Source organism: Callithrix jacchus, chromosome 22, assembly GCF_049354715.1.
Source record: "Callithrix jacchus isolate 240 chromosome 22, calJac240_pri, whole genome shotgun sequence".
NCBI lineage: Eukaryota > Metazoa > Chordata > Mammalia > Primates > Cebidae > Callithrix > Callithrix jacchus.
The window spans coordinates 6,734,429-6,759,795 of NC_133523.1; the positions used below are offsets into that span (position 1 = coordinate 6,734,429).

Consider the following 25,367-nt stretch of genomic DNA (forward strand, 5'->3'; position numbering starts at 1 on the left):
GAAGAGGATGGGATTTGAGAAGGGAAAGATCCCTCCCCACACTGATAGGATGGGAAGCTTAGTGCAGTAGGGGTTGGGCAGAGGGTTACACTCAGTATCCTCTGTTGCTCTGTGCAGGAGGAGGAGGAGGCAGAGAGAAGGAAGGGGCAGGAAGGCAAGCCTGTGTCCCATCCCTGCTGGACTCACCACGTGGTGGCAGGTGAAGCCCTTCATGACTGAGGCCTCGTTGAGGAACTCAATCCGCTCTCGGAGACTGGCTGACTCGTTGACCGTCTTCACCGCCACGCGGGTCTCTGCCTCACCCTTGATGACATCCTTGGCGTTGCCTTCATACACCATGCCAAAGGAGCCCTGCCCCAGCTCACGAAGGAGGGTGATCTTCTCTCGAGGCACCTCCCACTCGTCCGGCACGTACACAGAGCATGGAAACACTACTTCTCACTTATCTACACAGCATCCTTGGTGGATCCCTTGGGGGGTCTGCAGCCACCTTTCACCAAAGCCCTCATCCAGATCCCCTCAAAAACACTCATGAAATGAGTTCTGTGATCCAGGGCTCATGCCAGGCACTGGGTATATGGCCAAGAACAGGATGGGCGTCTGCACCCATGGAGGGCATGGCAGAGACTCAGGAAGGAGCCATAACAGGTCCAAGATCCTGCCTAATATGTCCAGAGGCAAGCCTGCATCCCACTTCTTGTCTGATTTCAGACCCTTGCTGCAGAGTGATACTACTTACCAACTGAAACTACTGTTTCTGCAAAGTGCCAAGAGGATGGAAGACAGGTTGTAATAGGTGGGAAAAAATTTAAAAGCCAGGATGCTTGGCAGCTCTTCACAGGAAAAGGTGAAGTCTTTCTCACCACCTCTTGGCCCTAGGCATGGCCTTGTGAGTTATTTTGGTCAATAGGAATCAGCAGGAATGACTCAGGCAGAGACTTGGAATGGACTAATGCCCTGGAGCTTGCCCTCCCTTGTTACTAGGCACCAACAGAGTACCATGTAATGAAGTCTCAGCCAGCCTACTGGAGCCTAAGAGGCCACATGGACAGGAGGAGGCTCAGCCTCCCCCAGCTTAGGCCCCCCAACCTTGGGAACATCCAGCCTGCTGACCACCAGACATGTGAGTGAAATCATCTAACACTACTGAGCACTAGCTGACACACCAGCAAAATGTACCTACGTGGGTGAAGCCAGGCAAGACCAGAAGAACTGTCCAGCTGAGCCCAGCCCAAGTGGTTGATCCTGCCCAAGGATCCCAGACCAGCTAGATGAGCCCATTCAGGCAGGTGCCAGATACCATGTGTCCAGATGCACATAGTAATGAAGTTTCTGCAGTAAGGGCAGTTTAGCAAACTCAAATGAATGAGAGGGCTTTTCTTGGCCTCCCTGGGGAACCCATCATTCACTCTCACTCAATGGTGAAAGCAAAGGAAGCTGATGAGTAGGGTTCTGGCCACCCACAGGGAAGGGATGGTACTCACCATCACTGGCACTGAGATACTCAGGGTTTGAAGAAGCATAAAGTGGTCCCAGTGGTCCATCTTGCTGCCTGGAGGAGAAAAATGATGCACACATTAGCTTGAGATTCTCATGGAACTTTGAGAGTCACCACAAAGGGGTTACATACAAGACTCTCCAAGGCGAATGGCAGCCCTTACCAGCAGAATCCCCATAATCCTAGATGCAGTCTAGGACAGGGATGGGGGACCTTTATATTTTGAATGAAAGCCCATCAGGATGGGGGACCTTTATGTTTTGAATGGAAGCCCATCAGACAGGTACTTAAGTGGAACAGCATGAGAGCACTCATTCCTCCCTGGATGGTTTTTCTCTTACATTTCAGAGTTGGAGTCTTGCTGTGTTGTGGCTGGAGGGCAGCAGTATAATCATAACTCACTGCAGTCTCAACATCCTAGGTTCCAGAGATTCTCCCACCTTAGCTTTCTGAGTAGCTAGGAATACAGGTACTCACCACCACACCTAGCTAATTTTTAAAATATTGTAGAGACAAGGTCTCACTATGTTGCCCAGGCTGGTCTTGAACTCCTCCTGGTCTCAAGAGATCCTGCTGCCTCAGCTTCCTGAGTAGCTGGGATTATAGATGTGCACCACCATGCCGGGCTCTGGGTGTGTGGCTCTTATTATAATTTATGGCCGTCCACATAACACTTAAAAGCCACTCACTCAGTACTGTTCTAGAGTGAGATTGTCCCAGCTGATGAGAAACAATTATTACATATTCAGGAAACCAGTGATCTAGTTGTGAAATACAACCATCATTGAAGATTAAATTATACAATGCCTTCCAAATAGAACAAAAAATTTAAATTATAGAGGCTTACAATTAAGTAAGTTATCCTAAAAGCAAAGACAATACATGTTCAAAACTGATCACTTCCTAACTCTCATACTACATTTTTCTATGATCAATGCAGTTGAGGTTATGTATGTTATATCATTTATGTACCATATTGTATCCATAGGGGAGATACAACAGGGAGCTGTCATGTATCCCTTTCCAAAACTGCACTCAGTAACATTATTTCTACAGCTTGAAATTAGCCATGCTGGGAATATTTACACCATGGAAACTGGCAAATGCTATAACCCAGGACAGGATTTGTTGTGTTATTGTTTGTCCAGGCTTGAGAAAGTGATGAGAAAAATGTTTAATAATGCGGATGAAACTCAAAAGCATGTCACATCTGCAACTACGACATTACACACTACACAAAACATTCAGAAAATGTTCTTCTGGTCTTTAAGAATTACTGTCTGACTCAGCAAAGACACCACTCATATCATTGAGGAACACATATGTCTTATTCCATTTTTGTCCTACACTTTTTTCTTTTGAGATGGAGTCTTGCTTTGTCGCCCAGGCTGAAGTGTAGTGGCGTGATCTTGGCTCACCACAACCTCCACCTCCCGGGTTCAAGCAATTCTCCTGCCTCAGCCTCCTAAGTAGCTGCAATTATAGGTGCATGCCACCATGCCTGGGTAAATTTTTTTGTATTTTTAGTAGAGACAAGGTTTCACCATGTTGGACAGGTTGGTCTCGAACTCCTGACCTCAGGTGATCCATTCGCCTCAGCCTCCCAAAGTGCTGGGATTACAGGCGTGAGCCACCACTCCCAGCCATGTCCTACTCTTTAATGTAAATTTTGAAAAATCAATCAACATTCACATTGGAGCTATGCTCGTTTATCAATTGCAATAATAGTTTGGCTTCGGATATAAAGATTTGGGCAAAAAAAAAAATCAACAAAAACATTCCACGAGAATCAACTGGCTAGAGAAAATTTACAATAAAGAATTGTGTATATCATATTATGATTATTACCTGTAAATTGCATGTTACATATCCTTTATCAGTAAAATTCATAATAAACTTAAATATACCTATAGAGAGCTGATGGTTACCAGCACACCACTGCACTCACCTCTTTCTCAGGAATATATAAATACTTCCAATCACAACACTGAAGAGAAAGACAAAGATGAGGGGGCCGATGATAATTTTTGCAATATTTGATGGGACATCTACTGAAATAGAATAAGAAAATATATGTTTCACATCAGTGTGTTCCCAACAGAGTTAACACCAAAAATCACATCCACTCCTAGAATGAGTGCAATCTTGGCTCACTGCAAACTCCGCCTCCCAGGTTCAAGCAATTCTCCTGCCTCAGCCTCCAAGTAGCTGGGATTACAGGCATACACCACCACGCCTGGTTAAATGTTTGCATTTTCAGTAGAGACAGGGTTTCACCATGTTGGCCAGGATGGTCTTGATCTCCTGATCTCATGACCCGCCTGCCTCAGCCTCCCAAAGTGCTGAGATTACAGGTGTGAGCCACCATGCCCAGTCACTCTGCTGTTTAATGCTCTGCTGTTCCCCCTCTGAAATTCTTACTCATTGTATTTTATTGTATTTTTATTATTTTTGTTTTTTTTCTTTTAATCTTCTTCTTATTCATGTTTGTGATGGAGTCTTGCTCTGATGCTTGGGCTGGAGTGCAGTGGTGTGATCTTGGCTCACTGCAACCTCTTCATCCCAGGTTCAAGTGATTCTCCTGCCTCAGCCTCTCAAGTAGCTGGGATTACAGGCATGCGCCACCACACCTGGCTAATTTTTGTATTTTTATTAGAGACTAAAGGGTTTCATCTTGTTGGCCAGGCTGGTCTCAAACCCCTGACCTCAGGTGATCCTCCCGCCTCGGTCTCCCAAAGTACCGGGATTATAGGCATGAGCCACTGTGCCTGGCCAACTTCTTAATAATTTTAAAGGCAGGAGCTCTGCGTTTTCATTTTTCACTGGGTCTTGCAAATTACATAGCTAGTCCCTATCCCAGCATGACTTTTGGCAGATGTAAAATTCTTTTGATTTTTATTTTTTAGAGACAAGGTCTTGCTCTGTGGTCCAGGTTGGAGTGTGGCGGCATGACCACAGTTCACTGCAACCTCCAACTCCGGGGCCCAAGTGATCCTCCTGTCTCAGCCTCCCAAGTAGCTGGGATTACAGGCATGCACCACCACACCTGGCTAATTTTTGTATTTTTGTTGCTGTTGTTCCCCGGCAACAGCCTGCACAGCCTGCAGCCCATTCCAAAGTGAAGTGCAGTGGTGCAGTCTCAGCTCCCTGCAACCTCTGCCTCCGGGGTTCAAGTGATTCCCTTGCCTCAGCCTCCCGAGTAGCTGGGACTACAGGCACTCGCCACCATGCCCGGGTAATTTTTTGTATTTTAGTAGAGATGGGGTTTCACCATGTTGGCGAGGATGGTCTCTATCTCCTGACCTCAGGTGCTCCACCCTCCTCAGCCCCCCAACGTGCAGAGATTACAGGTGTGAGCCATCGCACCTGGCCATTTTTGGATTTTTTGTAGAGACAGAGTCTCTCTGCTTGCTCAGGCTGGTCTCTAATGTGCATCCTCAAGTAATCCTCCTGCTTCAGCCTCCCAAAGTCCTGGGATTACAGGTATGAGCCACTGCACCAGCCAAAAATCTCTAATAACAAAGATGGAGACACTAGCAAGAGGTGGCAGGCACTTAACATTTATATTATTAAAATGTCCCTCCACCTCCAGAAGTGGTTCTGTTATTATCTCCATGTACAGATGAGGAAGTGCAGGATCACTAAAGAAAATGTGATACATACACACCATGGAATACTACACAGCCATAAAAAAGAATGTGATCACGTTATTTGCAGCAGCATGAATGGAGCCGAAGGTCATTATCCTAAGTGAATCAACACAGCAACAGAAAACCAGCTACCTCATGTTCTCACCCATGAGAATGAAACGCTGAGCGCATGTGAGCAGAAAGGAGGGAACAAGAGACAGCAGGGCTGATGTGGTTTGATCTGTGTCCCCCCCCCAAAGCTCTTGCAGAAATGTAACCCCGGTGTTGGAGGAGTGGCCTGCTGGGAGGTGACTGGATCATGGAGGCGGTTTCTAATGGGTTAGCAACGTCCTTGCCCGTTACTGTATAATGAGTGAGTTATCATGGGATCTGGTTGTTTAAAAAGTGTGTAGCACCGGCCGGGCGCGGTGGCTCAAGCTGTAATCCCAGCACTTTGGGAGGCCGAGGCGGGTGGATCACGAGGTCAAGAGATCGAGACCATCCTGGTCAACATGGTGAAACCCCGTCTCTACTAATGATACAAAAAATTAGCTGGGCATGGTGGCGAGTGCCTGTAGTCCCAGCTACTCAGGAGGCTGAGGCAGGAGAATTGCCTGAACCCAGGAGGCGGAGGTTGCGGTGAGCCGAGATCGCGCCATTGCACTCCAGCCTGGGTAACGAGAGTGAAACTCCGTCTCAAAAAAAAAAAAAAAAAAGTGTGTAGCACCACCCCCATTTGACACCTGGTTCCCACTTTGTCTTCTGCCATGATTGAAAGTTTCTTGAGGCCTTCTCAGAAGCCGAGCAGATGCTAGTATCAGGCTTCCTTTATTGCCTGTAGAGGCGGGAGCCAATTAAACCTCTTTTCTTTATAAATTCCTGAGTCCCAGTCTCAGGCCTCTTCTTTTCTCTTTCTTTCTCCTTTCTCTTTATTTTTTTCTCTCTTTCTCTCTTTTCTCTTCTTTTTCTTTTCTCTCTTCCTTTCTTTGTTTTTTTTCTCTCTCTCTTTTCTTTCTTTCTTTTTTTTTTTTTTTGAGACAGAGTCTGGCTCAGTTTCCCAGGCTAGAGTGCAGTGGCGTGATCTCGGCTCACTGTAACCTCTGCCTCCCTGGTTAAAGCAATTCTCCCACCTCAGCCTCCCAAGTAGCTGGGACTACAGGCACATATCACCATGCCCGGCTAATTTTTGTATTTTTTGGTAGAGCACTTTGGGAGGCCAAGGTGGGTGGATCACTTGAGTCCAGGAGTTGGAGACCAGCCTGACCAACATGGTGGAATGCCGTCTCTACTAAAAATACAAAAATTAGCTAGGCGTGGTGGTGGGCTCCTGTAGTCCCAGCTACTGGGAGGCTGAGGTGGGAGAATCACTTGAAACTGGGAGGTGGAGGCTACAGTGAGCCAAGGTTACTGTACTGCAGAGCGATCCTTCATCTCAAAAAAAAAAAATGCAGAATCACAGAGGGCAAGCATCTAGCCCCAGTCACACAGTGGCAGCTGATGGACTCGAGGGTTAAGACCAGGGCCAGCACCCGTGGCCTCTCTCCATGTCATCCTCTGCAGTGTCCCGCCATGCTCGGTGCTAAGCGCAGCCCCAGCCCCCCAAGGCTGCCACAGAGACTTACAGTAGTCTGACACATAGAAATAGGTAGGTTCCGTCCAGGAGCCGTTGCCCGCCAGGGAAGTGGCCCGGACTCGCACGCTGTAGTTCCCCGGCGACAGCCCACGCAGCCTGCAGCCCCGTTCCAGAGTGAAGTGCTTGCGGGAGACGCAGAGATGCAGCTCCTGGAAGGAAAGGAGGAGGAGGGTGTCTGAGCTTTGCACATCTGTGATTGTCCACCCCTAGCGGGGAGCTCACAGCCAGGATCCCGCTCAGAGATGACGCTAAGGCAGCAAAGCACAGACGAAGACACACGAGTGGCTTCGGGAATTGCGGAATTTTATAACCATAGTGCTATGGATAAGGATATAGATGCAGGGGTTGTCGTTATTGGTAAAAGCCAGACTTCCTAAGCCGGAAGCCAAGTATCAGACCCTGATAGTTTCATCTAATCCTTTTTAAAATTTTTAATTAAATTCGCCTGGCTCAGTGGCTCATGCCTGTAATCCAAACACTTTGGGAGGACGAGGCGGGTGAATCACTTGAGGTCAGCAGTTCAAGACCAGCCTGACCAACATGGTGAAACTCTGTCTCTACTAAAACAATACAAAATTAGCCTGGTGTAGTGGCGCATGCCTGCCATTCCAGCTACTTGGGAAGCTGAGGCAGGAGAATTGTTTGAACCCAGGAGGTGGATGTTGCAGTGAGCCGATATTGTGCCATTGCACTCCAGCCTGGAGGACAAGACCGAGACTCCGTTTCAAAAAACTTCTTTAAAATTAAATTAATTAATTTATGTATTCATTTATTATTTTGGAGTCTCACTCTATTACCCAGGCTGGTGTGGTATGATGGCATGATCTCAGCTCACTGCAACCTCTGCCGACTCCTGGGCTCAAGCAATCCTCCCACCTCAGTCTCCTGAGTAGCTGGGACTACAGGCACCCACCACCCCCAGCTCATTTTTGTATTTTTTAAGAAACAGGGTTTTTGTCATGCTGTCCAGGCTGGTCTTGAACTCCTCAAACAATCCTTCTGCCTCAGCCTCCCAAAGTACTGGGATTACAGGCATGAGCCACCACACCAGCCTTCATCTAATTCCTGCAAGCTGTGTCTTGAGTAACACTACATTAGCCTTACACTAGGGGTGAGGAAACTGAGACTTAGGATGGAGACTGGCCAACTTCTGCCGTCAAGGACAGATAGTAACTATTCGCAGCTTCTTAGGCCAGATGCAATTTGGCTGTTATACTTCATGGACAATTTCATAACACCCATAAACAAAAGGGTTTGGTTGTATGTTAACAAAACTTGTTGACACTGAGAAGTTGAACTTCATGTAATTTTCATCTCTGGAATATCATTTTTCTATTATCAATTTCTAGTATCTCCCTTCCTTCCCTCCTTCCCTCCTTCTTTCCTTCCTTCCTTCCTTCCTTCCTTCCTTCCTTCCTTCCTTCCTTCCTTCCTTCCTTCATTCCTCTCTCTCTCTCTCTTTTGGAGTTTCACTCTGTCACCCAGACTGGGGTGCAGTGGCACAATCTCGGTTCACTGCAACCTCTGCTTCCTGGGTTCAAGCGATTCTCCTGCCTCAGCCTCCTGAGCAGCTGGGACTACAGGCACTCACCACCACACCCAGCTAAGTTTTGTATTTTTAGTCAAGTCAGGGTATTACCATGCTGGCCTGCCTGGTTTCCAACTCCTGATCTCCAAGTGATCCACCCCACCTCGGCCTCCCAAAGTGCTGGGATTACAGGCGTGAGTCACTGCTCCAGGACCTATTGTCTATTTTCTACTAATATTATTTTCTATAATATTATATTTCTAAAAATCATTTATTTTTAATTGACAAACAATAGTATTATAGATCAGGCACAGTGGCTCATGCCTATAATCCCAGTCCTTTGGGAGGCTGTGATGGGAGGATCGCTGGAGCCCAGGAGTTAGAGACCAGCCTGGGTAACATAGTGAGACCCCATTTCCACAGAAAATAGAACAATTAGCTGGGTGCAATGGTTCACACCTGTAGTCTCAGCTACTCAGGAGGCTGAGGCAGGAAAATCACTGAGCCCAGGACATCAAGGATGCAGTGATCTATGATCTATGATCACTCCACTGCACTCCAGCTTGGGAGACAGGGCTAGACCCTGTCTCTAAAATAAATGAATAAACAAAAATAAGAATAATAGTTGTATATATGTATGGGGTACAGTATTAATATGTAATATGTATTGGGTACAGTATGATACAGTATAAATTGTGGAGTGATTAAAACAAGCTAATTAAATCCTCACCCCTCATGTATTCATCATTTCTTTGTTGTGAGAACATTTAAAATCTATTCTAGCAACTTTAAAATATGTGTCATTAGCTGCAGTCACCATTCACCTACAGAGCAACGGATTCCTAGAACGTATTCCTCCTGCTGAAACTCTGCCTGTGATTCACATCTCTCCTTCTTCTTCCTTTGGTCGCTCCCACTCCCAACCATTTTAAAATAGACAAGTGGGTGGTGCACGGTGGCTCACACCTGTAATCCCAGCATTCTGGAAGACTGAGGTGGGTGGATCACCTGAGGTCAGGAGTTCGAGACCAGCCTGGCCAACATGGTGAAACCCCATCTCTACCCAAAATACAAAAATTAGTGGTGACAAATGCCTGTAATCCCAGCTACTCGGGAGGCTGAGGCAGGGGAATTACTTGAACCCAGGAGGCAGAAGTTGCAGTGAGCTGAGATTGTGCCATTGCACTCCAATCTGGGCAACATGCAAGATTCCATCTCAAAAATAAATAAGTACGATGAAAAAGTGACTCCTAGCTCACAAATCATTAGAACTCAGGCAGCAAGGCCAAGCGCAGTGGCTCATGCCTATAATCCCAGTACTTTGGGAGGCCGAGGTGGGCAGAACACCTCAGGTCAGGAGTTCGAGACCAGCCTGACCAACATGGAGAAACCCCGTCTCTACTGAAAATACAAATATTAGCTGGGCATGGTGGCACATGCCTGTAATCCTAGCTACTTGGGAGGCTGAGGCAGGAGAATCGCTTAAACCTGGGAGGTGGAGATTGTGGTGAGCTGATATTGCACCATTGTACTCCAGCATGGGCAACAAGAGTGCAACTCTGTGTCAAAAAAATAAAAGTAAAACTAAAAATAAATAAAATGCAAAAGTGACCCCTAGCTCATGAATCGTTAGAAATTGGGCAGCGGGCCACATGTAGCCTATGGGATGCGGCTTGCTGACTGAGCCCTAGTTTAGATCACATGGTTTGTCCGAGATCTCACAGCTGCAAAGCAGCAGGGCCAGCTCTTGAACTCAGAACTGTCTGGCGTGAAAACGTCTCCTTCAGACCCCTGCAGAATATTTTTGCAGGTCTCCAACAAAATGAGAAAAGGGTAGAAATGAAGGATCTGCATGGCCCAAGCCAGATTTCCAGCCTTTCCCTGCAACTCCGGCCTCTGCACATCAGGACCAAATGCACACGTGGGCTTCGTGTCTATGGACAAATAAAAAAGCTTTTTCTTTGCCATGGTGCTGCCCTTCGATTTTTTTAAAAAGTCATCATGAAAACAGTTGAGAGCCACCCAAGTATCTGGTGGAAATAAGAGGAGATGCACAAAGTGTGGAAGACACCTGGTGACAAGCATGTAACTAGAGATACACCCAGAACTTACGAGAAGAGGCTCTCTAGGGAATAAGACCATGAAACCTGCCAGCGGTCAGCCAAAACTGAAAAGTTTTCGAAACAGTTCCAAGCTAGTAGTGCACACAGAGAACCGGCCTGGAACATTTGGTTTGGGGAGGGTGGGGGGTGGCGCAGGCCGGTGGAGAGTGGAGAAGAGAAAGACATTTAAAAAAAAAAAAGCCAGTATCCCCTTGCTTATCATGTGACAATAACAGCAAGAAAACAAATCGGGCTGGTGGCAGGGAACTGCAGCCCGAAGTTTCTTCCAAGTGGAGTGAGTCACGGAGTAGAGAGGGACAAATAAGCAAATATAGAAACCCAAGGTAGTTCCTATCCGGGACAAAGGGGAAATGCATCTTTTTTTTTTCTTCGAGATGGAGTTTCGCTCTTGTTGCCCAGGCAGGAGTGCAGTGGCACCATCTCAGCTCACTGCAACCTCCGCCTCCTGGGTTTAAGAGATTCTCCTGCCTCAGCCTCCCTAGTAGCTGGAACTACAGGCATACACCACTACGCCTGTCTAATATTGTATTTTTAGTAGAGATGGGGTTTCTCCATGTTGGACAGGCTGGTCTTGAACTCCTGACCTTAAAGGTGATTCTAAGCTTGACAGAGGTTCTAGATCCTTTCCACATGCATCTCTCTTGTTTTTCACTCCTCGAGGTATCTGGGGTGAATGATTGGCATTAGAAGATACATTTTCCAGCTGGGCACGATGGCTCATGCCTGTAATCCCAGCACTTTGGGAGTCTGAGGCAGGTGGATCACCTGAGGTCAGGAGTTCAAGATCAGCCTGGCCAACATGACGAAACCATGTCTCTACTAAAAATATAAAAACTTAGCTGGGCATGGTGGTGGGTGCCTGTAATCCCAGCTACTTGGGAGGCTGAGGCAGGGAGAATTGCTTGAACCCGGGAGGCGAAGGTTGCAGTGAGCTGAGATTACATCATTGCACCCTAGCCTGGGCAACAGAGTGAGACTATGTCTCAAAAAAAAAAAAAAAAAAAAAGGAATTAGGCTCTGACACAGGTTACCATGTGGATAAACCTTGAAAACGTGCACTGTTCACAGTAGCATAGACTTGGAACCAACCCGATACCCATCAGTGACAGACTGGATAAAGAAAATGTGGTACAGATACACCATGGAATACCATGCAGCCATAAAAAAGGATGAGTCCACGTCCTTTGCAGGGACATGGATGAAGCTGGAAACTGTCATTCTCAGCAAACCGACACCAGAACAGAAAACGAAACACCGCATGTTCTCACTCATAAGTGGGAGTTGAACAATGAGAACGCATGGACACAGGGAGGGGAACATCACACATCAGGACCTGTCGGGGGTTGGGGGGCTACAGGAGGGATAGCGGGGGGTGGGGGGATTGGGGAGGGACACCATTAGGAGAAATACCTAATGTAGATGACGGGGGGATGGATGCAGTGAACCACCATGACATGTGTATACCTATGTAACAAACCTGCTCGCTCTGCACATGTACCCCAGAACTTAAAGTATAATATATAAATTTTTTAAAAGGAAAGAAAAGAAAGCATGATGCTCAGTGAAAGAAGTTAGACACAAAAGGCCACACGGTATATGATTCCACTTGCAATGTCCAAAATAGGCAATAGAGACAGAGTCCCCAAAGAGAAAGAAAGTAGATTAATGGTTCCTAGGGGAGAAGAGACAGGGAAGCTTGGCAGGAAGGAGTGACAGGTACAGGAGGTAGGGTGCATTTTTGGATTTCGGGGTGATATTTTGGGTGACACAAACGTTCTGAAATTGACTGTGGTGATGTGGCACAATAAAAAGTTCAGAGAATGTACTGAAAACTGTTGGCATTTTTAAAAAATTATTTATTTATCTATCGAGATGGAGTCTCACTCTGTGGCCCAGGCTGGAGTACAGTGGTGCGATCTAGGCTCACTGCAACCTCCACCTCCCAGGTTCAAATGATTCTCCTGCCTCAGCCTCCCAAGTAGCTGGGATTATAGGCATGAGCCACCGTGCCCAGCCCCAAACATTGTTTTAAATGGCTCTTCATCCACCAATTTTATGGATGCACTGTCTTCCATGTGTCCATTCTCCAGTGCATGGACATCCAGTGGTTGGCATTTTTTGCTACTGATGAAAATCTTGTGCATAGAACTTTGTTCCCTGCCCCAAACTTGAACAATTTCTTTAGCACCTATAGGATTAATACATATGGGATAATACATTAATAAACTTTGCAATTATGGCCCTCAGGGAATCATGCCTTTCTGTGTCTATGAGACTCTGGAAGCCTCAGTATCCAGCTCACTGAAATGCCCAGAGGACGTACTGTCCTTCCTGATTCTGGACTTAGGCAAGGCCTCACTTTGCCAAAGGGGCACTAGCAAATGGGATGTAAACAGAGTCCTGAGAAGTGTTTGTACATGGGGCATGTCCTTTCTTGCCTGAGCTAGCTCTCTGGGCAGTAAGAGAATGCCCAGGGAGAAAGCTCCAAGTGCCCCCAGCTGAGCCCTGGCCATGTGAATGAGGCCATCCAGCTCCAGCCAAACTGGCTCAGGGCAAAGGAATCACCTAGTGAACGTGCAGAATTGAGAGAAAGAATAAATATCCTTTGTAGAAAACCAGTACTTTGGGGCGGGGGCAATTTGTTACGCAGCAAAAACTGACTGAAACAATAACTAAAGCTGTCAATCCAAAAAGCTAAACTGCTTTCCAGATAAAATTAGTATTGCCTAAAATGGTGAAAACTGGGCAACCAAAATCTGCACAAATAAATGAAGCCCAAGCATGAGATGAAGTCCTGTGTAGCAAGCACAAATCATAATCCCAAAGGCTAATGCAGACAGAGACATCAAGAGGAAGAAGAAAGTAACTTGTGAATATGGATTAGATGTACGGGCACGTTTGTGCCAATTAAAACTAGCTGAGCTCTGTGTGATAAGGAATTTTATTTTAAAAACAAATGTTAAAAAAAGGCAAGTCAGGCCATTCATTTAGTAAATAGGGCCCTAAAGTAGGCCCAGAATGACAATTTCAGTAAGAACCCTTTCTTTCTTTCTTTTCTTTCTTTCCTTCCTTCCTTCCTTCCTTTCTTTTTTTTTTTTTTTTTGACGGAGTCTCACTCATCACCACACAGGAGTGCAGTGGCCAGATCTCGTCTCACTGCAACTTCCACCTCCTGAGTTCAAGTGATTCTCCTGCCTCAGCCTCCTGAGCAGCTGAGACTACAGGTGAGCACCACCAGGCCCAGCTACTTTTTGGTATTTTTAGTAGAGATGGGTTCTACCATGTTGGCCAGGATGGTCTCAATCTCTTGACCTCATGATCTGCCTGTCTCAATCTCCCAAAGTGCTGGGATTACAGGCATGAGCCACCGTACCCAGCCGGACTCTTTCTATTTTTGAAAGTTTACTTTTCCTATGAAGGGCCACATCAAAAGGCAGAAGAAAGTAAGAAGAAAGTCTCTGTTGCATATTCTTTTTTAGTTTTGAGATGGAGTCTTGCTCTGTCTCCCAGGCTGGAGTGCAGTGGCACAATCTTGGCCCACTGCAACTTCTGCCTCCTGGGTTCAGGCAATTCTCCTTGCCTCAGCATCCTGAGTAGCTGGGACTACAGGCACCCATCACTACGCCCAGTTAATTTTTGTATTTTTAGTAGAGATGGAGTTTTGCCACGTTGGCCAGACTGGTCTTGAACTCCTGACCTCAGGTAATCTGCCTGCCTCGGCCTCCCAAAGTGCTGGGATTACAGGTGTGAGCCACCCCATCCGGCCCTGTTGCACAGTCTTTACAATGCTCTGTAAGCCAGATTTGGCCCACAAGCCATAGTGTACGGATCTCAATGCTAAATTATTGTCAAAGCCAAAATCTTTGGAAGCCAAGAGTAGATGTGGCCCCAGGAGGGGTAAGTAGAGAGAGGTCCAACTGGTCATAGGAGGACTCTCTCTCAAAGTTCCAGGAAATCAGATGTTTTGCTGTAACCTCAGTTAGTTGTTAACAAACTCTGGCCCCCTAGCTAAACCTGGCCCACCACTTGTTTTTGTAAATAAAGTTTTATTGGCACACAACCACACCCATTCATTTACATATCATCCTTGGCTGCTTTCTCAGGTCAATGGTGGAACTGAGTAGTTGTAACAGAAATCATCTGGCCATGGAGTCAAACATGTTTACTATCCAGACCTTTATGGTAAAAGAAAAATTGGCAATTTCCAGATTGGAATATCAGTCTTGCATTTGGATCCTGATTCTATTCTTATAGTCCTTGTGCAGTAACTTCAACTCTGGAAGCCTCAGTACCCATCTCACTGGGATAATTTGAGGACATATTGTACTTCCTCAGTCCTGAGAGGTTTATTATTTTTGCATTTTGGCATTTCTGCAATTGGAATTCATCTTACAAGCAATACCATCTTACAATGAGAATTAACAATGCTTGGAGTCTATATTCTAGGAAAAAATAAAAATAAAATTAGAATTAACAGCACCTTTTTTTTTCTGTCTAGCTGTTCATAAAAATAAAGGGGCCTCTCAAAATGTCCTAGAGGTAATAAAATGTGATCAATGAGATACTATGTGTAATGTACTGAACGTGTTTAGGTTCATACAGTGAACCCTGGGAATAGTTTAGCAACGGTTTGGGTTCTTTTGGGTTCTTTGTTTTGGATTCTGTGTTTTGTGCATCTCTGCATTCACCCAGCAGCCTGCATGGTGTCTGGCTGAATGGAAGGATCCAGTGAAAAGCAACTTAGAAGGTTTTGTTGTTGTTGTTGCTGCTGCTGTTTTTGAGATTGAGTCTCGCTCTGTCACCACGCTGGAGTGCAGTGACGCAATCTTGGCTCACTGCAACCTCCACCTCCCAGGATCAAGTGATTCTTCCACCTCAGCCTCCTGAGTAGCTGGGACTACAGGTGCCTGCCGCCATGCCCGGCTATTTTTTGTATGTTCAGTAGAGGTGGGGTTTCACCATGGTGGCCAGGCTGGTCTCAAACTCCTGGACTCAAGTGACCTGCCTGCTTCAGCCTCCCAGAGTGCTGGGATTACAGGTGTAAGCCACCGTGCCCAGCCACTTATAAGATTTTAAGACTCAGATAACTTCTTCTAAAGTGAAATGAGTCTCCTGTCACGGCAGACATCATCCACTTTAGAGGATGCAGCTGAAAAGCAATGTGAGAAACTAAGGAAAGTAACAAGCTTATAGGTTGGCATTTCTGACCCAGCTCCCTGGGAAGTCATGTATCAAGGCTTTAAGTGCTAATAACACAGTATCTGATGATAGAAGCATTGGAATCAGAATTTAAGCAAAGGAAGGAGGTACCAAGAGCAACTCAGAAGGGGTGTGCCCAAGTATGAAGGGACCTTACCTCATCGCCATATCGTCGATAACTCACTTCATAAAGCACGATCAGACCATTGGGTTCCTTTGGTTCCTGCCACATCAAGTGGACAATGTTGTTCTCAAGGATTTCATGGGTCACAGGGCTGACAATGTCATCAGCCTTGGCTGTAAGGAGAGGAAGTGAGAGGCAGGGGGGTAACTCTTGGATCAGATCCCACTTCTGTCACCTGCCCGTGGAGCAACCTTGAAATGGTGGTGTCATTTTCCCATGTCCCATTTTCCTTGTTGGAGAATGGACATCTGAAACTCATCCCGTGGGATTGTTAGGAAGATTAAATGGGTTACTTTCTGCATATAACTTTTATGCTAAAGTCACTGCAGACTCACGAGAAGTGGCAAAAATAGCTCAGAGAGTTCCCATGGAGGCTTCACCCAGCTTCTGCCAATGATAACACCTCACTTAAGTCTTGTACATTATTAAAGCAAGGAAACTTAAACATTTAATAATGTTAAAGTTTCCTTTAAAGCTAGAATACTACTGTTAACTGAATTGCAGTCCTTATTGGTTTTTCTTTGTTTTTGAGATGGAGTCTTGCTCCGTCACCCAGGCTGGAGTGCAGTAGTGTGATCCAGCTCCCTGAAACCTCTACCTGGGTTCAAGTGATTCTCCTGCCTCAGCCCTGCCCCGCCCCATAGCTGGGACTACAGGTGTGTGCCACCATGTCTGGCTTTTTTTTTTTTTTTTTTTAAATAGAGACAGGGTTTCACCATGTTTCACCACCAGGCTGGTCTTGAACTCCTGACCTCAGGTGATACACTTACTTCAGCCTCTCAAAGTGCTGTGCTGGGATTATAGGTGTGAGTCATCATGCCTGGCCCTTCCCATATACTTTAAATCATCTGTAGATTACTTATAATACCTAATACAATGCAAATGCTAAGTAAATAGTTGTTACACTGTATTTTTTTATTTAAAAAAAAAATCTTTTATTTTCAATCTGAGGTTGGTTGTAAAATATATATTATTGTTTTATTGTTGCATTTTGTTTGTTTGTTTGTTTGTTTGTTTGTTTTTGAGATGGAGTCTTGCTCTGTTGCCCAGGCTGGACTGCAGTGGTACCATCTTGGCTCACTGCAACCTCCACCTCCTGGGTTCAAGCGATTCTCCTGTCTCAGCCTCCTGAGTAGCTGGGACTACAGGCTCCCACCATCAAGCCTAGCTAATTTTTGTAATTTTATTAGAGACAGAGTTTCACCACATTGGCCAGGCTGGTCTTGAACTCCTGACCTTGTGATCTGACCACCTCTGCCTCCCAAAGTGCTGGGATTACAGGTGTGAGCCACCTCGCCCAGCCTATTGTTGCACCACTTTTAAAATTTTTCAATCTTTGATTGTTGTATGTTTTTGTTTGTTTTTTAAATGTTCAATTTGAGGCTGGTTGAACCCACAGATGCAGAACCGGTGGATACGGAGGATCAACTGCATGTTTACAGGCACTCACCCTGCTGGCTGCTTCTCTCTTGAACCCTGGCTACTACACCACCGATACGTATCAAACTTCTTAATTTTACTATAGCTTTCTTATTGCTTTTGTGTATTTTCTAAAGTTTACATGATGGTTATCTATGACTCGTAATTTAAAAATACGACCTGGCGTGATGGCTCATGTCTGTAATCCCAGCACTTTGGGAGGCCGAGGTGGGAGGATTACTTGAGCCCAGGAGTTGGAGACCAGCCTGGGCAACACGGTGAAACCCTATCTCTACTGAAAATACAAAAATTAGCCGGGCGTGGTGGCACACACCTGTAGTCTCAGCTACTTGAGAGGCTGAGGCAGGAGAATCACTTGAACCAGGGAGGTGGAGGTTGCAGTGAACCAAGATCGCTCCATTGCACTCCAGCCTGGGCAACAGAGCTAGACTTCACCTCAAAAAAAAAAAAAAAGGCCAGGTGTAGTGGCTCATGCCTGTAATGCCTGCACTTTGGAGGCCAAGGTAGGCACTTCACTTGAGCCCAGGAGTTTCAGACCAGCCTGGGCAATATGATGAAACCTCATCTCTACTAAAAATACAAAAATCAGCTGGGTGTGGTGTCACACACCTGTAGTCCCAGCTACTCGGTAGGCTGAAGCAGGAGAATCACTTGAACCAGGAGGCAGAGGGGTTGCAGTGAGCCGAGATGGCACCACTGGACTCTAGCCTGGGCAACAGAGCAAGCCTCTGTCCCCCCAAAAAAGAAAGCCAATAATCTGTCCTCAGTCAGACTGGATCTCCCACCCCATGACACTCAGACCCCAGGGCAGCAGCCCCACCTTCAGGCATGGTCCTGGCGCTGACATAGGCTGCCACACTGCACCGTTCCTCGGGGGTGTCTTGGTTGCAAGCCTGCAGCTCAATTCGATAGCCCGTGAAGTGTCGCAAGCCAGAGATGACCAGCGACTCTCTGTTCACCACCTTCTCGAAGGGCTTGGGCTCCTCTGGACTCATGGGCTCCATGGTCGAGGAAGTGTTGGGGAGAACTGCTACCGTGGGCTCGGCCTCCGTCATGTTCCCAGTGTCGTCAAGGGACCTGCGTCTCCGAGTCGGCCTAGAACGACAATATGCGTGATCACACCAACGCCATCGTTTTTATTTTATTATACTTGAAGTTCTGGGGTACATGTGCAGATCGTGCAGGATTGTTACATAGGTATACACATGCCATGGTGGTTTGTTGCATCCATCCCCCCGTCACCTACGTCAGGTAATTCTCCTAATGGTATCCCTCCACAATCCCCCCAACCCCTGCTATCCCTCCCATAGCTCTCCCACCCCCGCGTAACAGGTCCTGGTGTGTGATGTTCCCCTCCCTGTGTCCATGTGTTCTCATTGTTCAACACCCACTGATGAGTGAGAACATGCGGTGTTTGGTTTTCTGTTCTTGTGTCAGTTTGCTGAGGATGATGGTTTCCAGCTTCATCCGTGTCCCTGCAAAGGACATGAACTCATCCTTTTTTATGGCTGCATAGCATTCCACGGTGTATATGTGCCACATTTTCTTTATCCAGTCTATCATGCCACTGGAGAATACAAGGCTTGATTAAGAAGAACGGTCAGAGTGTAGGAGGGTGCAGTGGTGGGGAACATGGATTAAAATGCAGACTGCCAGGAATTGCCACCCAGAGCAGCTTTCGAGATGCCCTCTTGAAAGGATTAGAGCACGCCCACCTTGTGAGGGCTGAGTGTTTCCAAGGCCGTCAATAGTAGACACACACCCACATTCCCCCTGGACATGCTTGATTTCAGGTTTTTCATTTTGCAGTACATAGGCCAGCCAGGGACAGTGGCAGAAATAAGACACCAAAAGCAAGTAAGAGTCTAGCTTTTCAGGAAGTCCTGCCAAATGGCATTTGCTCAATGGCCCAAGCTGCTGATCGACATCATCAGTTTAAACAGGAAAAATGTATCTTCTCCTTTTTATGACTGCTTAGGGCACCTGCATAACTTGAGTGATTAAGCCACAATTCTCATGAAAGGAATCACATCACTCAGTCAGGAAGGGTAACTCCAAGAAACTTCGATACAATGGGCGCACTTCTCCCTATCCCATAAAAAACTTATATTAAACAACAAATGTTGGTAGCTAACAAATATTAAAACACAAAGAAAAAAGGATAAAGAAGAAAATACTTTGTACTTTGGGAGGCTGAGGCGGGCAGATCACCTGAGATCAGGAGTTCGAGACCAGCCTGGCCAACATGGGGAAACCCTGTTTCTACTAAAAATACAAAAATTAGACGAGCGTGGTGGTGCACAGCTGTAATTCCAGCTACTTGGGAGGCTGAGGCAAGAGAATCATTTGAACCCTCGAGGCGGAGGTTGCAGTGAGCTGAGATCGTGCCACTGCACTTCCACCTGGGTTGACAGTATGAAACTCTGTCTCAAAAAAAAAAAAAAAAAAGAAAAGAAAAGAAAAGAAAAAAGAAAATGTAAATTACTCAAATTCACAGCCCACCGCTTCCTTGGACAATTTTTTTTCTGTAAATATTATGTGTGAACATGATGAGGATCAAGCCTGTTTTATAAGTAAACTTGGTTTACTTGCTGTATTGGAAGCATTTATTAAATATTTTCCTTACGACATAACATTTTAACTAGGAGAGAATTTCGGGATTTTTCCTTTTTAATAGTAGTGGTTTCCCCCATCACCTGTGCTTTCTGCAGAAAACTTGGAAAACAATGAATGACTGTAAAATATTCCACTTACTACATGAGACATCATTCAGTTAACCATCCTCCTTATTTTATTTATTTGTTTGAGATGTAGCTTCACTCTTGTTGCCCAGGCTGGAGTGCCATAGCATGATCTTGGCTCACTGCAACCTCTGTCTCCTGGGTTCAAGCAATTCTCCTGCCTCAGCCTCCTGAGTAGCTGGAATTACAGGCGTCCACCACCATACCAGGCTAATTTTTTTCTAGTTTCAGTAGAGACAGTGTTTCACCATGTTGGCCAGGCTGGTCTTGAACTCCTGACCTCAGGTGATCCACCTCAGCCTCCCAAAGTGCTGGGATTACAGGCATGAGCCACTGAGCCTGGCCGTCATTGCGTGTGTGTGTGTGCGCTGTTATGAATAGTCCTTTGATCAGTGTCTGATTATTTTCCCCAAAGTAGATAGGTAGAGGAAAATAACACTAGGTTCAAGGAGACAGGAAACTCTTTAAGCTTCTGGCCAGTTATCCAGAAACCCTATATCGACTTGTGGTCCAACCAGCAGGCCATGGAATTTCAATCCAGAACAATCTCAGCAACCCTAAGGCTTAACAGGTTTTTTTTCTGTGTTTGCTTTGTTTGTCTAGATTTTTAACCCAAGAGATTAAAAATATGTGATCACTGAACTACTTTATTTGTGGATGTTTATGTTACTGAGTGTGACTCCATTTTTCCTTTATTGATTCTCTGTTTCTCCGAAGAATTGTCCTTCTTTGTCCCTTGTCTATTTTTCCATGAATTTCTCGTGTTTTCCTTACTCCTGTGTTGTTTATTTGTTAAGGACATTAACCTTTTATGTATCGTGCTATACAACTTACTCTTTTCCATTTGCCATTAATCTTTCTGTAAATTATTCTAAGCAGGCTTTTATGTTTATCTGTACAATTTAATATATCAGTAACATTTTTAAAATTTGTTCCTTTATAAGTCATTCTAGACGGGGTTGTTAGGAGGTGTGCTAAGGTTTTACAGCAGTTTTGAAAGGGATCTTTCCCCTATTTTATCTTCTAATTATTACTTGTATATCAAACTGTCTTTTTGCTTATTTCTATTGCACCTACTTTCCCAAACTCTAACTCATTTTAAAAGTTTCATAATTGACTTTCGTGGGTTTTCAATGACACACTAGAAGAGGGGGTCAGCAAAATTTTCCCGTAAATGGCTAGATAATAAATATTTTGGGTTTTGCAAGCCAGATGACCTCTGTCACAACTACTCTGTCATTGTAGCTTAAAGCAGCCCTAGATGCTTTGTAAACAGGTGGGTGGGGTTACATTTCAATAAGAGTTCATTTACAAAAACAGGCAGCTGGCCCATGGCCATAGTTTGCCTACTCTTGAGCTAGAGGCTCTGCAAATAGCAATGACTTTATTTCCCACATTCCATTCTTTACAATTCTAATTTCTGTTTCTTGTCTTATTACGTTGGCTGGATGCCCAGAGAAATGTTAATTAGTAATGATGAGCTTGGGCTTCCTTGTTCTGTTCCTAACTCAGCTGAGAATAATTTTAAGAATGACATTAGCTTGGCTGTTGGTTTACTCTAGGTAACATTTATCCTGTAGAAGAAATACTCTCCTACTAGTTTTATGAGAGGATTCTTTTTTTCCTGCCCTTTCTTTAAGTTAGGAATTTTAAATTAATGTTATTGAAACAGCTTTGATCTTCCTTACTGCACCTCTTGATGGCATAGATGATGTAATCAGATCTTCTGATCTTAAACCATCCTTGCATTTTGGAGGTAAACAATATTGCAGTGCAGTGTTTTATTTCGGATATTTGAACCTAACATCACATATTAGCTTGGTCCGTGGCTTTTATTGAGTGCAGTATCTTTGTCAAGTTCTTTAAGGGTGTTCTGTTCATTTCATAAAATGAACTGGGATAATTTTTTCTCTCTTTTTTTTTTTTTTTTTGAGATGGAGTCTTGCTCTGTCACCCAGACTGGAGTGCAGTGGCACAATCTTGACTCACTGCAACCTGCACCTCCAGGTTCGAGTGATTCTCCCGCCTCAGCTTCCAGAGTAGCTGGGATTACAGGTGTGTCCCACAATGCCCAGCTAATTTTTGTATTTTTAGCAGAGACAGGATTTCATCATGTTGGTCAGGCTGGTCTTGAACTCCTGACCTCATGATCTGCCTGCCTCGGCCTCCCAAAACGCTGGGATTACAGGCATGAGCCACCACACCCAGCTGGGATACTTTTTATATATTTCTATGCCCTAAGATATTATAGGAAATAGTTGCTTTTTCAGAATTTGAAAGAATGTGTCTGTAACCCTCTCTGGGCTGAGGGGACTTTTTGGGGAAATTAATTGACACATACCTTTTTCCAAGGTTCATAACCGCTTAACTTTTCTGCGTCTTTTTAAATCCGTTTAGACAAGTTACATTTTCCTAGCTTACTGGAGCTTTCGAATTGAGCGTGCACAGTCGTCCAAATACCTTAACACATTAAAATGTTCTTCAGATGTTCGTTTTATGTCATCTTCTTTCCTTCTACTTTGTGTTTTCCCTTTATGTTTGCCATAGGCTTGGCTATTATTGCTTTTCCCTTCCTAATACATTTATATTTTTATAGTTTAAAGTTTATTTCTTTAGTTATCAATCCATTTAAGTATGCTAATTAACACCAAAGCCAAGCTTTGGCAATATGCTAAAAGTTAAGGTGCATGATATTCACATTTTCGTTATTTTCCAAAAGGACTTCAATGGAAGTTTCCATTTCTGCTTTGGCCAATAGATATGTAAGTGATTAACTTTTTTTTTTTTTTTTTTTTTTTTCCTGAGATGGAGTCTCGCTCTGTAGCCCAGGCTGGAGCGCAGTGCTGCGATCTCGGCTTACTGTAACCTTTGCCTCCCGGGTCCTGGTTCCAGCAATTCTCCTACCTCAGCCTCCCAAGTAGCTGGGATTACAGGAACGAGACATCATGTGCAGCTAATTTTTATATTTTTTTTAAGTAGAGACAGGGTTTCACCATGTTGGCCAGTCTGGTCTTGAACTCCTGACCTCGTGATCCACCTGCCTCCGCCTCCCAAAGTGCTGGGATTATAGGCGTGAGCCACTGCACCCGGCTGTGATTAACTTTTAACCACCAAGAAGTGAAATTTTCTAATCAAACTTTTGAAATTAACGTTTAGTTTTTATTGCAATGTTGTCAGAAAACGTGTGGTCAGAAAACAAATCCTACTTTGGGGGCGTTCGTTAAGATTTTATTTGTGGTCTTCTTGTATTAAAAGACCAAGAACATTCTAAGATGGAAAAGAAAACAGCTCCACCACTTATCAAGCCAAAGATTATCCTGATTAGCAAGATTCAGATAATTTCTACATAGGCACAAATAGTTCTTGTGAAAATAACCAAGACATTGGTGCTTCATGAATAACTACTGAGAAACTGATATCTGAACAACCAGAGATGTAAAATGGGCTCATCAAACAGGCCAAATGAGTTTATATATCAAAAAGATTATGACCAAAAAGACTGTGAAGGGCGAAAGACAAAAGACAGTGCATCAACTGAGTGTTCTACTTCTTACATAGGCAGAATTTTTTGTTGTTGTTAGAGTTTTGCTCTGTCGCCCAGGCTGGAGTGCAGTGGCTTTATCTCAGCTCACTGCAACCTCCACCTTCTAGCAATTCTCCTGCCTCAGCCTCCCAAGTAGCTGGGATTACAGGCATGCATCACCATGCCTGGCTGATTTTTGTAGTTTTAGTAGAGATGGGGTTTTGCCATGTTGGCCAGGCTGGTTTCGAACTCCTGACCTTTGGTGATCCACCTGCCTTGGCCTCCTAAAGTGCTAGGATGACGGGCATGAGCCACCGTGCCCATTCTAGGCAGCATTTGATGATCCAACTGAACTGGTGGGCCCAACCAAGGGTCCTTCTGCCCCCCATCCCTCGGGGATATTTAGCAATGTCTAAAGATATTTTTGGTTATTACAACTTTGGGAGGCAGATACTGGCATCAGATTAGTGGAAGCCAGAGATTCTGTCCTGTGTTGTTGGATAGTGCCCAGGAAAGTTTCCATGCCCTAGAATAATCTGACCCCAAATATTATTTCTTATTTTTTTTTTAGACAGAGTGTCACTCTGTCACCCACGCTGGAGTGCAGTGGCGAGATCTGGGCTCATTGCAACCTCCGCCTCCAGGGTTCAAGCGATTCTCCTGCCTCAGCCTCCCAAGTAGCTGGGACTACAGGCATGTAGTATGAGGCTTGGCTAATTTTTGTATTTTTTTGTAGAAACGGGGTTTTGCCATCTTGGTCAGGCTGGTCTCAAACTCCTGGCCTCAAGTAATTGCCCCGCCCCGGCCTCCCAAAATGATGGGATTACAGGCGTGAGCCACCATGTCCAGCCTTGGCCCCAAATACTATTAATAGCAGGACTAAGCTTGAGATCCGCTTTGGACCAAGCCCAGACATTTTTAGACCCTTCTTGGCTACAGATAGTACTGCAAAGGGCCACTAGAGGTCAGATCAGGCCACACAGCAAACTGCTAAAAGAAGAAAATTCCTTGGCCAGGACACCGTGGCCCACGCCCGTAATTCCAGCACTTTGGGAAGCCAAGGCGGGCAGATCACCTGAGGTTGGGAGTTGGGAGACCAGCCTGACCAACATGGTGAAAACCCGTCATGACTAAAAATACAAAATTTATCCGGGCGTGGTGGCACACGCCTGTAATCTCAGCTACTCCGGAGGCTGAGGCAGGAGAATCATTTGAACTTGGGAGGCAGAGGTTGCAGTGAGCTGAGACTGTGCCATTGCACTCACTCCAGCCCAGGTGACAAGAACAAAACTCCGTCTCAATAAAAAAATAAAAAATAGAAATCCCTCAAAGTGGTCCCAAACTGACTTTCTAGTCTCACCTCCTGTTTCTCCCAAAATCTCATCTCCTTGCCTTTCTCTCTCTCCCAGGACCCCACTTCTTTTTTCTCTTAGGATGCAAGTTGAAAGGAAACGTCCCTGACTCTCCTCCGTGGAATTCAGTGAGTGACACGTGTTCTTGTGTTCACAGTGCATCACCCTTTCAGGAAAATGTTTTATTTCCAGATCAACTTCCCACCATGGGGTAGGAGCTGCTGGGTCAGGGCATCCAGCTGCGGGGAGCTCAGATCCCGGGGACCCCGACCCAGTTCTGTAGACACACGCAGGAGGTGCAAAGAGACGTTTAGTGAGCAAAGGGTGGCTGCTAACAGAGGGCAGAGAGGGGGTGTCCAGGAAGTCCTCCCGTGATTCTAGGTTTCAGCAAGAGTGTGTTAGCGAAGATTCCCCTCTCCCCCACATTCATGCCCCAATTTCATTTCAGAGTGAAGGCACTCGATTTCTGAATTTGTGAAGCATCTGCTCTCCAGCCCAGCAACCCACCACATGCAAA

General features: G+C 45.4%; 1 protein-coding gene across 14 annotated transcripts in view; it reads right to left on the reverse strand.

The window, feature by feature from the left end:
* INSR (insulin receptor) overlaps positions 1 to 25,367 on the reverse strand; it is a 160,557-nt gene that overhangs the window by 10,908 nt on the left and 124,282 nt on the right. For 8 of the 14 annotated variants that reach the window (XM_035286301.3, XM_035286299.3, XM_054250108.2 and 5 more), the window contains 6 exons: positions 18,055 to 18,329; positions 15,768 to 15,907; positions 6,750 to 6,909; positions 3,447 to 3,549; positions 1,485 to 1,552; positions 187 to 431 (listed from right to left, as the gene is read on the reverse strand). In XM_035286301.3, coding sequence (XP_035142192.2) covers positions 187 to 431; positions 1,485 to 1,552; positions 3,447 to 3,549; positions 6,750 to 6,909; positions 15,768 to 15,907; positions 18,055 to 18,329 — 991 coding nt within the window. The remainder of the gene's footprint in view (positions 1 to 186; positions 432 to 1,484; positions 1,553 to 3,446; positions 3,550 to 6,749; positions 6,910 to 15,767; positions 15,908 to 18,054; positions 18,330 to 25,367) is intronic. The other 6 variants (XM_035286302.3, XM_078360356.1, XM_078360355.1 and 3 more) reach the window with 1 other exon arrangement.